Consider the following 14,687-nt stretch of genomic DNA (forward strand, 5'->3'; position numbering starts at 1 on the left):
TGGTTAATTTGCATATTACTCTTTTATTAGATAGGATGTTTATAATTTTTGTAACCATACAAAAATGTTATTGGGGATAAACCTCTGTCCTTCCAATGTGTTTGTTAGAAGATGCGTTTAAAAATAAAATTTCAGCCGAAACCGGTTTGGCTCAGTGGATAGAGCGTTGGCCTGCGGACTCAAGGGTCCCAGGTTCGATTCCGGTCAATGGCATGTACCTTGGTTGCGGGCACATCCCCAGTAGGGGGTGTGCAAGAGGCAGCTGATCAATGTTTCTCTCTCATCGATGTTTCTAACTCTCTATCCCTCTCTCTTCCTCTCTGTAAAAAATCAATAAAATATATATATTTTTTAAAAAAATAAAATAAAATAAATAAAATAAAAATAAAATTTCAGCTCGGCTGCCATGCCTCAGTGATTGAGTGCCAACCTATGAACGAGGAGGATATGGTTCGATTTCCAGTCAGGGCACAGACCCAGGTTTTGGGCTCGATTCCAGTGTGTGGCGTGCAGGAGTCAGCCAATCAATGATTCTCTCTTATCATTGACTAGAGCCTCAGTGCACGAAATTCATGCACTTGGGTGTCCCTCAGCCCAGCCTGCACCCTCTTGCAGTCCAGGAGTCCTCAGGGGATGTCTAACTGACGGCTTAGGCCCACAAGGAGTGGGCCTAAGCCGTCAGTCAGACATCTTTAGCGCCGCCGCGGAGGCAGGAGAGGTTCCCGCCACCGCCGCTACGCTCACCAGCGGTAAGCCCGGCTTCTTGCTTACTGGCGCTCCCCCTGTGGGAGTGCACTGACCACCAGGGGGCAGCTCCTGCATTGAGCGTCTGCCCCCTGGTGGTCAGGGTGCGTCATAGTGACCGATCGTTCTGCCGTTCGGTCGATTTGCATATTAGCCTTTTATGATATAGGATGTTTCTCTCTCTCTCTCCACCTCTCCCTTTCTCTCTGAAATAAAAAAATATAAGTAAATAAATAAAATAAATTTTCACAATATTAATAATCTTCCTTTTAGAAACTTGCATTTTGTCCAGATACTAGGATATAAAGTAGTTTTTTATCTGTCTGATCTTCAGCAAGCATCTGATCATGTTGCTCCATTGCTTACCATTTAAAAAAATTTTTTTTAAATATAGTTTTATTGATTTTAGAGAGGAAGGAAAAGGTAGAGAGAGATAGAAACATCAATGATAAGAGAGAATCATTGATTGGCTGCCTCCTACATGCCCCACACTGAGGATCGAGCCCGCAACCCAGGCATGTGCCCTGGACCAGAATCAAACCTGGGACCCTTCAGTCCTCAGGCTGACACTCTATCCACTGAGCCAAACCAGCTAGGGCTAAAAAAACAACAACTTTTAATTGCTTTTTTTAAAAGAGGAAGACACACAGAGAGAAAAACATCAATCAGCTACCTCCTGCATGCCCCCTACCTGCCTCCTGCATGCCCCCTACTGGGGATGGAGTCCACAAGCTGGGCATGTGCCCCAATAGGGCATTGAATCTGCAACCTTTCAGTGCACAGGATGATGCCCAACCAACTGAGCAACACACGCCAAGGCCATTGCTTCACATTTTTCACCGCTTCACCAGCTCCCAAAGAGGATCCTAGTTCTTCAACTTGCCTCATTCCAGACCCTTCATGATCCGACTGCTGCTTCCCACTCCAGTTCTGCTTGCAAGCTTGCCCCTTCCCATGGGATATAGTTATACCTGAACTGCTTAGAGTTCCCTAAACACAGAATGCACTCTCAGCTTCATGCCTTTGTATTTGGTCTTCCAGCTGCTCAGAATTTCCTTTCCCTTTTCCACCTGGCAAACTCCTATTCACACTCTAAAACCCATTTCAGATCAGTCACTTCCACTGGAAAGTGCTGTTGCTCTGTTTTTGGCACACTTCTGTATCTGCCTTCGTCGTGTTGAATTATTTTACTCATCTTTGTACTCTCAGACAGGACCTGCACATGGTAAGTATTTCATAAGTATTAGTTGAATGGTGGCTGGCTTATTCATTCCACAAATGTACTTGGAATGCCCACTATGTGCTGAGCTCAGTGCTAGTTTCCTGGGATTCTACATTAACGAGGCATGGACATTGCTCATAGTCCAGTGTGGTAGCCAGAGAGAAGCACATATAATGACAATGACAATGACATACAGGCAACTCTGTTTCACCTCTTCTCATTCTTCCTTTTCTCCCTTAATTGGCCATAACTTGAAAGCATAATTCATATTTACCGCTGGGCTCAATTGTTTTTCAAAAGAATTTTCCATTTATGACACTTCATTTCTGAAAGTGTTTAATAGAATTTTTTCTATTTCTGTCTTCACGCTAGTATGAGGAAGACTATTTGAACAGTCAAAGCAGCCCTCCCCGCCACACACACACACACACACACACACACACACACACACACACTCATTGTTGCTTCTCAAGCAGGTGAACACTCTCTGACTGGAGTCATGCATGTCAGGACCAGTGACCACAGGTGTGCTTGGGGAAGGGTGGAAGAGGGATGGAAGTGAAAAAAGGATTGGTTGAAGTCTATGACCTTGAAGGGCTTTCCCATCCTGATTCTAAGACAAGGCCAACTTACGCTCAGATCATGAGGCTGTACTCCTAAAATGCTGTCATCACAGTGCAAACCCTTATGGGGGGAAAACAAGATGCTCTTCATTACTTTCTCCTGGCACCGAGTAGGGCCTGCCTTGAGTTGTGGGTGATTTTTTCCATGGTACATTTCTAGTTCTCACATCTGCACATTCTTCTTGAGGGAGGGAAAGTGGAAGATACAGTGGCAGGAGAAAGATAGCCAAAATTCTTCCCAGTGAACGTCTTGCCCCACCTCTGCACCAGGCTTCCTTGTTGGAATTTCTCTGGACCAAGCCTGCCACTAGCCATCACATGAAAGACAGAGGAGCTATGGGTGTGGCCAACTATTTAGGAAGTCAGGAAAAGGAGGAGTTGGGGGAGAGGTGAGTCCTGGGCTCCAACACCCAGGCTGCTGTATGGACAACAGCTTCTCTGGGACCTGTGTTCTCTAGAAGACAGGAGAAAGGATGAGCATGCCAGGAGACCCAGCCCAGCCAGACCCTGAAGGCTGCAGAGGGTGAGTGGCTCTCATGACAAGCTTTCCAAGTCAGGGACAAGGGAAAGCAAGAGTTCTTGGCCTTTTGGGGCATCTACAATGAGTGGCTGTCTGTCTAGGACAGAAGTCAGGAAACCTGAGCTCTGCTCTTGCCTCGTTACTATCAAACTGTGCAATCTTGGGTAAGTCAGCAGTCTTTTCTGGGCCTGTTTTTTCATCTGTAAAATAAGGAATTGGCCAAGGCAGACTAATAACAAGAGCTAGCCTTTATATAGTGCTTGCCAGGTGAGCTTTTCTGAAGAGCATCTCATTTGGTCCTCAGGGCAGTCCTTGGTGGGAGGGATGCTTGTCACATTTTATAGATAGGGAAACTAGAGTGCAGTGGGCGAGCTACTCAGTTGGTGTGAAGCCAGGCTGGACCTGTAATCCTGTCTCCTGGGGACAGTTCTGGCCTCTGTGAACACGTTGTTCCCTGGAGGTCTGGACTCTGAAGAGCCCCTGCTCTTGTCAGGACTTCGTCTCCATCGGTGCTGCCTTCTTTCCCCCATGCCCTCATCCCCTACCTGTCACCAGCTGTTTCCGTCTCTTCTCCATCCCCTTCCCAGAGTTACCTTTCTCATTCTGCAGGCTGACACTACTAATATTTCTGAGAAGAGAAAGGTGAATCCCAGATACCCACCCCATCTCCACCCTCCTGGGTTAGTTAGCACTTTTATGCAGTGAATTTTCCAGAGTTCTCTCTGCTTTCTGGAATGTCTTCCCGTAAGGTCTTGAGAGGTCAAGAAAGAGTGAGAACTGATGAACCCTCAGGGCGTGACTCATTTCTCCAGATGTGAGCCTGGGCTTCCCTGCATGGGTCACAAACATCCAGGGTGTTGGTTAAATGTGCAGATTCTTGGGTCCCACCCAGAAGTTGTATTTTAGCAAACTCTCCCTGTTTCTGACAAGCACATATCACATAGTTTGGGAACCAATATTCTTTGTTATAGTTTTTTTTCCCCTTTTGTTTTTTTTGGGGGGGTGCGGATGGTGGGATCACTATTCTCTAGCAGACCACTGCTCTGCTGCAGAGGGCTGTGGAGAGATTTTATAACAGTCACTCATTATCCTTATTTTTCTGGAGTAAGCCTTTCCTGATGACAGTGGATTATTAATTTTAAAATAGACTTCAGGATTTAGGTTGGTTATATTTTAGTTTGAGTTTTGCATCTCTATAAGTTAAATTTGTCTAGAATTTTCTTTTTGTAGGCTAGCTTTGTAAAATAAATTGGAAATCTTACTATTATTTTCTATAGTCTGAGATAGTTTTATATTGGACTTATTCTTTGAAGATTATATAGAACTTGGTTATAAAAATAAGGTGGGTCTAACATTATTTTAAGTGATTGACATTTAACTGCCTTTCTAATTTCTTAAATGATTATTGGTAAGCTCAGGTTGTTACTTCTTAAAATTAGTTTATTTCTCTAAATTCACCAATACTCTTATATTTCTGTAGCCCTACTTTTTCTGGAGTTCTATTGTCTTTGTTAATGATGATGTTTTTGTTTTGTTTGTTTATTTCACTTTCTTTCTTAATCATGATTTTCTATTTAGTCTTTTCAAAGAACCAACTTGTAGTTTTCCAAGTACAAGTCTTTTACCTCCTTGATTAATTTATTCTTAAGTATCTTAATTTTTTTGTAAATGGGATTATTTGTTTAGTTTATATTTCTGACAATTCATATTGGTGTATAAAAATGCCTTTGATTTCTGGGTGTTGAGTTTGTATCCTGCTACATTGCTGAATTCCTTTATTAAATCTAGTAGTTTTTTTGGTGGAGTCTTTAGGATTTTCTATGTACTATATCATATCATCTGCAAATAATGAGAGTTTTACTTCCTCCTTTCCAATTTGAATGCCTTTTATTTTATTAGTTGTTCTTTGAAGGTTTGGTAAAACTCCCCTGTGAAGCCATCCAGACCAGGGCTTTTGTTTGCTGGGAGTTTGGTGTGTTTTTTTTACTGCTTCTTTTTCATCAGTTGTTATTGGCCTATTCATGTTTTCTGATTCTTCCTGATTCAGTTTTGGGAGATAGTATTTTTTTTAGGAATTTGTCCATTTCATCCACATTGTCCAGTTTATTGGCCAGTGCATAGTATTTTCTTACAATCCTTTGTATTTCTGTGGTGTCAGGTGTTACTTTACCGCTTTCATTTCTGATTTTATTTGAATCCTCCTCTTTGTTTCCTGATGAGTCTGACTTATCAATCTTGTTTATCTTTTCAAAGAATCAGTTCTTGATTTCATTGATTTTTTTTTTATATTTTTTTAGCCTCTGTGACATTAATTTCTGCTCTAATCTTTATTATTTCCTTCCTTCTACTTACTCTGGGATTTTCTTGTTGTTCTCTTTCTAATTATTTAAGTTGTAGGGTTAAATAGTTTATTATTAATTTTTCTTATTTTTTTGAGATAAGCCTTAGTTCTATGAACTTCCCTCTCAGAACTGCATTTGCTGTGTTAAATAGATTTTGGGTTGTTGTGTGTTTATTTTCATTTGTTTCCAGGAGGTTTTTTTATTTCTTTCTTGTTCTCATTGGTTAGCCATTCATTGTTTAATAACATGCTATTTAGCCTCAATGCGTTTGAATATTTTTGAGTGTTTTTACTGTAATTGATTACTAAAGTATTCCATTGTGATCTGAGAAGATGCTTGATATGATTTCAGTCTTCTTGAACTTATAGAGATTTGTTTTGTGTCCCAACATGTAGTCTATCTTTGTGAATGACCCATGTGCACTTGAGAAGAATGTATATTCTGCTGCTTTGGGGTGAAATGTTCTATAAAAGTCACTTAAATCCATCTGATCCAGCGGGTCATTTAGAGACACTGTTTCCTTGTTAATTTTTTTGTCTGGAAGATCTATCCAGTGAAGTCAGTGGGGTGTTAAAGTCCCCTACTATAACCGTGTTGCTGTCAATCTCTCCCCTTAAAGTCCTCTAAAAGTATATATATATATGTATGTATATATATATATATATATATATATATATATATATATATATACATATATACATATATATATATATATATATATATATATATATATATATATATATGCTATTCAGTGTGTGTGTGTGTGTGTGTGTGTGTGTGTGTGTATTAGAGGCCCAGTGCATGAATTCATGCATGGGTGGGGTCCGGCCAGCCTGGCCAGGGGGAGGGGACATGGGCGGTTGGCCGGCCTGCCTGCTGGTCGAACTCCTGGTCGAGGGGACAATTTGCATATTAGCCTTTTATTATATAGGATATACACTGAGTGGCCAGATTATTATGCATTCAGAGATCATAATAATCTGGCCACTCAGAGTATATTTAGGTCTTCCTGTATTGTGCATATATGTTTACCAGAGTTTACCCTTGTTGGATCGATCTCTTTAGTATTATGTAGTGACCTTTGTTGTCACTTGTGATGGCTTTCATTTTGAAGTCTATTTTGTCAGCTATGAGTATTGCTACCCCAGCTTTTTTTCGTTTCCATTTGCATGGAAATTTTTTTCCATTCCTTCACTCTCATCCTGTGTAAGTCTTTTGTTCTGAGGTGGGTCTCTTATGCACAGCATATAATTGGCTCATGTTTTTGTATCCATTCAGCTACCCTATTTTTTTTTATTGGAGTACTTAATCCATTTACATTTAAGGTTATTATTGACTAGAGGCCCGATGCATGAAATTCGTGCAAATTCCTTCCCCTGGCTGCTGGCACCAGCTTCCCTCTGGCACCTGGGACCCTGGCTTTCCTCACAATCCCAGCTTCATCCAGAAGGTCATCCAGAAGGACATCCAGTCTAATTAGCATATTATGCTTTTATTATTATAGATAGGTGCTTATTTGTTGTCCTTTTAATTCTTATTTCTTAAAAATATATTTTTATTTATTTCAGAGAGGAAGAGAGAGGGAGAGAGAGAACCATCAATGATGAGAGAGAATCATCTATTGGTGCCTTCTGCATGCCCCCTACTGGGGATCAAGCCTGCAACCCAGGCATGTGCCCTGACCAGGAATCAAACCATGTCCTCCTGGTTCATAGGTTGATGCTCAACCTCCAAGCCATGCCAGCTGGGCCCATTTTAATTCTTTATGCCTATGTTTCTCTCTATATATATTTATTCTTCTCATTACAGCAGTTCCTTTAGCATTTCTTGCAGTGTTGGTTTGGTGGTGATAAACTCCTTTAGCCATTTTTTGTCTGGAGAGCTCTTTATTTCACCATCTATTTTGAATGATAGCCTTGCTGGAAAAGTCACTGTCATTCTGTTATCTAAGTTCCCCAGTTAATCTCTCCCCACCCATCCTCCTCCCCTGCATTCCCTCTGAGATTCATCAGTCTGTTCCATGATTCAATGTCTCTGGATCTATTTTATTCATCAGCATATTTTGTTCATTAGATTCCACATGAGTGAGATCATGTGATACTTATCTTGCTCTGATTGGCTTATTTCACTTAGCATAATACTCTCCAGGTCCCTTCATGCTGTCTCAAAAGGTAAGAAATCCTTCTTTTTTACCTCTGTTCAGATCACTGGATAGCTAGCTCACCTCTGAGAGTTTTAAACAGGTGATATTGTAGAATAAGTCTTGGACCTGGAGGGTCAAAACCTGAGGTCTGAGTCTTGGTGTGGCTTGTATTAGAAGTGTTCAAGCAGAGGGTGGAGGTTCTGGGCCATGATGGAAAAAAACACTGGCCTTGGATTTGAGCTTTGTGTCTAACCTGCTGAATAACTTTTGCTGAATTACTCCACTGCTCTGAGCTTATTTCCTCCTTATAAAATGGCATATTCCAACAGATTGCCACAGAGACCAAAATAAGTAGTGGGTGGGAAGTTTTTGGAAGACAGTATAGAGCTGTATAAATGTGAGTGGAAAGTCATTGTCATCCTCTTAACAGCACCCTGGGAGCATGCCATTCTCCAACTTATTCCTATAGTTTAGGGTTCATTTCACTGAGGTCCTATCATTCTAGTACCTGAAAAGACACAAGCCTGGGCCAAATGATACTAGATGAAAGGAAGAGACAGGGTCTTAAAGACATAAAGAAACACCTGTGTGGAGGCTCCTCTTCCATGGCCCAAGTTGATTCAACCCCTTGGGAGGCCCGTGGCCCTAGTTAGAGGAAGGCAGAGGTCCTGGGACCACTATCAGCCCTAGACCATCCCAAATTCATAAACCTGTCTCCTTTGTCTCTCAGTATCATGAGTGCCAAGGAGGATGCTAAGTGGCTTCAGTGGGTGACACAACAGTTTGAGACCATTGCTGGAGAAGACCGGGAGATCAACCTGCAAGAATTCAAAACAGCCTTGAATGTGAAAGAGGCAAGTGTCCACTCCAGAAGTGGGGACTGTGTTTACAGAGGAAGACAATCTGGTTCCCAAGACACAGTGCCTCACAAGGAGGGAAAGGGCCCCTCTGGGTTCTCTGGGTTTCCTCTGGGCTTGAGGCCCCACTTCTGAGCAGAACTGGAGGGTGTTTCTGTCTCTGTTACTAGGGCCCTTCCATCCCTCTTTGTAGCCATGCCTCATGTGATCTTCAAAACCACACATGAAGTTGGAAATCAGTAGCCTTTCAAATCTTAAGAAATATTATTGATTTGACCTCACAATTTCCACTAGCCTCAGGGGTAGGGGGAGAGTTGATGTTATGGTGTAAGCCTCCTTCCAGGAAATGAGCTTCTCCCTCTGCCACATCATTCCCAGTCTTCCTTCGATTTTGTGGGTCCTCTGCCCACCCCCATAACAGCCTGCATACCTGACAAACAGTGGTGACACTAGCAGAGAAACAGCAGGACTGAGCCTGCAAATGCCAACTTCTCCCCAATTGTCCTCTGGGCTGGCATCAGATGACGGCCTATGTCCTTGATAAGGGGGAGCCAATGAACATTTGAATGCCCCTTTTTGGATCGGAGGGTTCCTCACTTGCTGGTACCTGGGATACTGCAAAGAACTCTAAATGCTCTGTCTCCTTCCATTTTAATTATGGGGAAGAAAAAAAAGACCTTCTGCCTAACAATATATTACCATGATAACAGGAGGCTGTAAAATGTTTTTAAGATAAAGGCCATTCAGGAAGGTAGAGAGTGATAAAGGCCTTACTCAATGGATCCGGGGGTGGGGGGGTGGGCGGGGGGAGAGTAAAACCAAGGCAGGCTTGACTGTCCATCGCTGACTTCATGCTGCATGTTAACTCATGGTTTCTTTAGGTCAGACACAGGAGCCCTGCAGGCTTCTCTCTCTGCCTTGAGGGAAGCATCCAAAGCACAGAATAGCTGGGACACTGATCCAGCCCAGGTCTTCTTAATGTCTCTTTCCCGGTGTCTAACACCAGGCCTGGCAAGCAGGGGCTATGCAGGACATGATTGTTGGATGGATGGATGGATGGATGGATGGATGGATGGATGGAGTGAACTGGCACTTAAGAACAATCGTTAAGTGTAGGCTGTAGGCAGCCTAAACAAGTAAAGGAAAAGACAGGTGACATCTACTCTATAAATCCTTCCTGGGTTCACTTTCCCTGGTGGTGACCCCAAAGTGGATGGAGAGGACCTGGGGGAGCCTGTAGGAGGACCCTAATCTGACCCTTTCCCCAGGGTGAGTAAGAGGCCACCAGAAGTCTGGACTGCAAAGCTGATGGGGGTGATGACCTACACTAATGACCAGTCCCAGAGGCTAGAAGGGGGCCTGAGCCCCATACACAAGTCCATCCTTGCTGCAAGGCTCTGAGCAGTTCGTCCACTAGAGCCCAATCTTGCTCTCAGCAGGCAGGATGGGCCATGGACACTGCACCCTGGTGTGGCCTCATGGGCATATGTAACCTGGGTCCTGACTGAATCCCATCACCCCAAGGTGTACACACACACACACACACACACACACACACACACACACACACACGGTGAATGGATTCGAAGCCAAGGCCCTGCAGCCACACTTGTGCCTGTCTCTGCCCTTCTATGGCCACAGTCCTTCTTTGCTGAGCGGTTCTTCGCCCTGTTTGACTCGGATGGAAGTGGCACCATCACCCTGCAGGAGCTACAGGAGGCACTGACCCTGCTTATCCACGGCAACCCCATGGACAAACTCAAATTCCTCTTCCAGGTGTATGACGTCGATGGTAAGGGCTCTTTGTAGGGGCAAGGGGGGCTCCATGGGAGGGGAAACACAGGGCTGTTTTCTCCAGGCGAGGCTGATGGTTCTCCCTCTGTGGGTCCCCTTCCCCTATCGTTCTGATTGGTCACTGCCTCCTTTTTGTGTTTGGAGAGAAGGGGAGACTGACTCAGGAGACAAATGCCCTTGATTCAACTTACCTGAGACCAGAGTTTTCCTTTGTCTTTTTCTCTGATTGGAAAAAAAAATCTTTGTTACTTTTTCCTTATAACAATAATAACACAAGCCCGCTATGAACATTTTAGACAGTACAAAATAGTTTAAAGAAAAAAGCAAAAATTACCCAGAACATTTTTCTATACTGTCTTCTAACTGATCTCTCTCTCTCTCTCTCACACACACATTTTTAACTAAATAGGATTATACTATACATGCTAACTTTTATCACTGCTTAACAATATGAACATTTGTTCATGTGAGACTATATTGTTTTATAACATCACTAGTGGCCCGGTGCACGAAATTCGTGCACAGGGGGTGTCCCTCAGCCCGGCCTGCACCCTCTCCAAGCTGGGACATCCCTCTCGCAATCTGAGACCACTGGCTCCTAACTGCTCACCTGCCTGCCTGCCTGATCGCCCCTAACCACTCTGCCTGCCAACCTTCTTGCCCCCAACTGCCCCCCCTTGCCAGCCTTCTCATCCCCAACTTCCCCCCCTGTCGGCCTGCTCGCCCCCAACTACCCCCTCTGCCAGCCTGCTTGCCCTCAACTGGCCCCCCGTGCCAGCCTGCTTGCCCCCAACTGGCCCCCTGGCCAGCCTGATCACCCCCAACTGTCCTCCCCTCCTGGTCTGATCGCCCCTAACTGCCTCTGCCTCAGCCCCACCACCTTAGCTTTGTCCAGAAAGACGCCCGGAAGGTCTCCTGGCCTAATTAGCATATTAGCCTTTTATTAGTATAGATTTTTTCATTGTAGAAAATATGCATAACATTAAATTTACCACTTTAACCATTTTAAGTGTACAGTTCAGCAGCATCAAGTATATTCACATTGTTGGGCAAGCATCGCCACCATCCATCTCCAGAACTTTTAATTTTTCCCAACTGAAACCCTGGACCCATTAAACACTAACTCCCATCCTCACCCCCATCCTTGCCAACCACCATTCTACTTTCTGTCTTTAAAATTTTGAGTATTCTAGGTATCTCATATAAATGGAATCACATAATATTTCATTTAGCATCATGACTTCAAGGTTTATCCATGTACTAGGTAACAAGATTTCATTTAAAAAAAAAACAACCACGAAATAATATTCCATTGTCTGTATATACCACATTTTGTTTATTCATTCATCCATAAATGAATTCTTGAGTTGTTTTTACCTCTTGAATATAGTGAACAATGCTGCAATGAACATGAGTGTACAACTATTTCTTTGACATTCCGATTTCAATTCTTTTTGGCATATACCCAGAGATGGAATTGCTGGATCATAGGGAAATTCTATTTTTAATTTTTTGAGGAACCATACTCTTTTCCATAGCAGTTGCACCAGTTTACATATCCACCAGCACAAGGGTTCTAATTTCTTCACAGCCTTGCCAGCATTTTTTTTTCACTTATAATAGCCATCCTGGTGAGTGTGAAGTGGTAACTCAATGTAGTTATAGCATCATTTTAAGTGGCTGTGTCATATTCCACTGTACATATGTGGTCCTATGTTCCATATAGCATAGCCCAGGACATAGTTAAGATCTCTGACTCTGAGGCCAGGTTACTTAGGTTCAAATCTCAGCTACACCAGTCATTTGACCTTGAGCAAGTTACTTCACTTCTCTATGCCTTAATTTCTTCACCTATCACATGAGAATAATGATAAGAATATATTTCATGAAGTTGATCTGAGGATTAAATTAGTTAACTTAGCTAAACTCAGAACAGTACCTAGCATAGGATACATTCTGTTATTATAATTTATTCAAACCCTATTACTGAAATGGAGAATTCCATTGTCCTCCCCCTTTCTTTTTGTGGGCGGCATTATAAATGACACTGCAATGAACATCCTGGTTTTTACATATTTGGTGACTTTGTAACCTAAAGGGTTTCTGAAGGCCTGGAATCATCAGGGCAAAGGAGACTGGAATGGGAAACAAGCATCCAATGAGACTGGAATGGTGGGTGAGGCTATACTGTGCAGGCCCTGGAGGCCATGTTTTGGAGTCTCAGTGGAATGAGCAATGGGGAACCATCAAAGAGTGTGATCAGGGCAGTCACCGGGCTAGATTTCCATCCTGAAAAGCTCAACCTACCTGCAAATCTGCTGCTGGGCAAGATTCTCTGGCCTGTGGGGTTTCTCTAGCTCCCATGCCCACCTGACTCAATCCAGCCAGACCTCATTCCTGGAACCCACTCCCCGAGTTGACTGGCCTGCCCACTCCATGGGCAGTTGACCATGCTGCTTCCTGGGCATCTTCCTCAGACCCCACTCCAGTCATCACAGGGCCCTCTTTACTGACTACTTTCTGACCACCAAGCTGTGCTCATACCTGGGGTTTTTTGAAGACTTGGGGATGGAGAGGTTGGCCTGTAACAGGAGGAACACAGGCCTACATCACACTCAAGGTCTTTTGCAGACAGAGGTGGGGAGAAAGACAGAGGGCAGGGTAGGTGTAAGGAGGCTTGTAGTTTTACAGAAAGAGCTAGAGGGCATTCTCTTCCAGTGGCTCCAGTTTTCACTGAGAGCCAGGGAGGGATTGACTGGATGGGCATGGAGGTGAGAAGTGGTCTTTGTAGACAGCGGGAGTGTGGCCTTAGGAGAGGGGCAGGAGAGGACTGTGGGCAAGTTGCAGGCCTTGCTGTGGCTGGGGATCAAACAATTCCTGCCCTCCCAGGTGATTTTCTTCAGCAATGTTCACTTAGCTGCCCTGGTGCAGGAAAGGAGAAAAGAGGTGGCTGGATTTACCCAGGGATGGGTATTTTTAGGGTCAGTGGAACAGGACAGAGGGATGAGGAAAAAGAGTGTGTGCATGAGAATAATTGTGAAGGAGGATAGACTCTGGATTTGCAAATGCCTAAGGAGAGAATAGAGGTGGATGGAGGAGAGGGCGTGAAGGGTTATGGGAGGGACTGGTGCTCTGGATATAATCTGAAACCTGTTGCACGGTGGCTCTTGACTAGGAAAGCTGAGGACAGGAGGTGCGGCTGGAGGGTGAAGTGTTAGACTCTGCTCTGTAATGTGGTTACAGACTTTGGCTTTGGCCCAAATGATGATCACAAGGCCAATAAGACTTTCCATTTATATGCAACCACCTTCTTTTACTGTGTTAAGTGCTTTATAATTAATTATCTCTCATCCTTGATGATAATTCTGAAAAGGAGGATTTATTATCCCCATTTTCAAGACGAGCAAAATAGCATTCACTACTGTAAAGGTGTTACAGCTCACCATCACTCAGATAGTAAGGGACAGAAGCTTGCTGCTACACGTGTGTCTACATCCAAAGCAGGCCAAGAAATCAGTAATCAAGGGTCTTGCTGTTTTTGAAGAATGAAAATATATATGAAAAAAAAATGCCCCAAATCTCATCTCAGCTGATAGTTTTGGCTTCCTTTTCACATCAGTTTTAGCCACTCATGTTCACATAGGTCCACATGCTGGACTTGAGCGCCCAGCTGTGGCCTCTCAGGACAATATGGTTGAGCAAAGTCTGCTGCAAGTTAGGGTACAACAGGGAACTCCCCCCTCACCATCACCTCATATACAGTTTGCCCGTGGATAATGGAGACTCTGGGCACGTAGCTTCTTATAGATTAAGCAAGTGAGTGTATCTTCTGGACAGTTGGTTTTGGTCATTGAGTGATACTTAAGGAGGAGGCTGCAGATTGTTCAGCAAGGCAGGCACCGAGGCCAAAGCTTCTCCATGCTCGGGGAGGGGTTTGCCTCTTTTGAGCTTGGCAATAGGAAGCCATGGAGGGTTTGTGAGCCGAGGTGACACATGTCCTTTGACTGCTTGGTCTATACCCCAAAAGGAAATTGGTTGGAAGAAGACTGAGGTAGGCGAGCAGGAAAAGTTCACTACTCTATGCAATGACTGAGCAGGTTAGAGGTGTCTGCAGGCACAGAGTGGGGTCCGGGCGCAGGCTCCCCACTTGGCCTTATCCCCTCCTGGGACAGGCAATGGCTCCATCGATGCTGACGAGCTGCGCACGGTGCTGCAGTCCTGCCTGCTGGAGAGCGCCATCTCGCTGTCGGAGGAGAAGCTGGACCAGCTGACGCTGGCGCTCTTCGAGTCAGCGGACAAGGACTGCAGCGGCGACATCACCTTTGAGGAGCTCCGAGATGAGCTGCAGCACTTCCCCGGCGTCATGGAGAACCTGACCATCAGGTACGTACAGCCCTTCTCCGGCGTGGGCACTGTATGTGCCCGGTTTAGACTCCGGGAGC

At 44.2% G+C, this 14,687-nt stretch overlaps 1 protein-coding gene across 2 annotated transcripts in view; it reads left to right on the forward strand.

The window, feature by feature from the left end:
• The first annotated feature begins 3,025 nt into the window (after positions 1 to 3,025).
• The window catches only part of NOX5 (NADPH oxidase 5), a 38,064-nt gene continuing 26,402 nt past the window's right edge, over positions 3,026 to 14,687 (forward strand). The window contains exons 1-4 of one of the 2 annotated variants that reach the window (XM_079769494.1): positions 3,026 to 3,112; positions 8,325 to 8,448; positions 10,093 to 10,243; positions 14,418 to 14,628. In XM_079769494.1, the coding sequence (XP_079625620.1) occupies positions 3,063 to 3,112; positions 8,325 to 8,448; positions 10,093 to 10,243; positions 14,418 to 14,628 (536 nt within the window). In that variant the 5' untranslated portion in view covers positions 3,026 to 3,062. Of the gene's footprint in view, positions 3,113 to 4,137; positions 4,271 to 8,324; positions 8,449 to 10,092; positions 10,244 to 14,417; positions 14,629 to 14,687 lie in introns of those variants that run through there. The other variant, XM_079769495.1, reaches the window with a different exon arrangement.

Source organism: Cnephaeus nilssonii (genome assembly GCF_951640355.1).
Source record: "Cnephaeus nilssonii genome assembly, chromosome: 4".
NCBI classification, from domain to species: Eukaryota; Metazoa; Chordata; class Mammalia; order Chiroptera; family Vespertilionidae; genus Cnephaeus; species Cnephaeus nilssonii.